The sequence below is a fragment of the Stylophora pistillata genome, unplaced genomic scaffold (assembly GCF_964205215.1).
Source record: "Stylophora pistillata unplaced genomic scaffold, jaStyPist1.2 SCAFFOLD_5964, whole genome shotgun sequence".
NCBI classification, from domain to species: Eukaryota; Metazoa; Cnidaria; class Anthozoa; order Scleractinia; family Pocilloporidae; genus Stylophora; species Stylophora pistillata.
The window spans coordinates 1-1,000 of record NW_028290778.1 but is presented as its reverse complement, the minus strand read 5'-3'; the positions used below and the strand labels follow the sequence as shown (position 1 = coordinate 1,000).

General features: G+C 40.3%; 1 protein-coding gene across 1 annotated transcript; it reads left to right on the top strand.

The window, feature by feature from the left end:
* Position 1: 1 nt before the first annotated feature.
* On the top strand, positions 2–378 carry LOC111337061 (methyltransferase-like protein 27; the record flags this gene model as incomplete). Its single annotated transcript, XM_088746197.1, is given in 1 exon segment — positions 2–378. A coding segment is annotated over 1 exon segment (377 nt), but the record flags the coding sequence as incomplete, so codon positions are not given.
* Between the last annotated feature and the right edge of the window lie 622 nt (positions 379–1,000).

The window sequence follows — 1,000 nt, the reverse complement described above, 5'->3', positions numbered from 1 at the left end:
GAGTATGCAAGAACCCAACTACCATGTACCTCGACCATTTGCCAGGCAGTTCGACGCTACAAGGGGCAAGCTGTTTCCAAATATCGACAAGAAAAATTTTAAGGTTCTTGACGTGGCAGCTGGAACAGGCCTGTTGGGGTTAGAATTAAACAAACTTGGATATCAAAATATTGATGCCCTTGATATGTCGCAAGAAATGCTAAACAGAGCTAGGAATAAAAATATCTACAAAAAATGTATCTGCGCCGCCATGACTGATCAGCGGATAAACGGTATCGAGACCGCAGAGTATGATGCATTGACATGCAGCTCTGCAGTATGCACTACGCATGTCCGACCCAGTGCATTTGAGGAGATGATAGAAATTGTAAAACCAGGTATGAGCGGATAAGGAGAATGTTCCCCTTTCTTAAAGGCTTCGCTTCTTTCTTGTGTTTGAGTACAGGGTTGACTGTACCGTAAGCTGTAACGGTCAAGTGATTTTAACTTGAAATGTTGAATCATCATAACTTTTACCTAAATTCTTCTCTTTGACTTTGTAATTATCATATTTGATGCTATCTTTTACGAACAAAGATTTAGAAGAATGCTAGTCTACAATCCTTGCCAAAACTCTCTGGATATTCAACAATTAGCCAACGAGGCACAGAGCGCCGAGTTGGCTATAACCAATCTAGTATCCGACAAGCGCGAAAGGAATAATTGTTTTATTAATTTTTCTGAAATCCTGAACGTTTGAATGATATATGGAGCCTCTTTTTCAGCTCTGCAACAGTTTTTATAACATAACCCAAGTAAAGCGCGCGCTCTGATTGGTCAATTTAGCATCCCCCCATTTGCCCATGGGTGTACGCTGCTGACGTGAGCAAATGCAAAGACTATTTTTCCGCGCGCGCTTGTTTTTTCTGGTCACGTAAGATTTGTTAAATTAAAGGGAACTCTTTAGCTACAACGTATCAATGTTATGTTATAAAACAAATGGTAAACACCACAGAAGCTA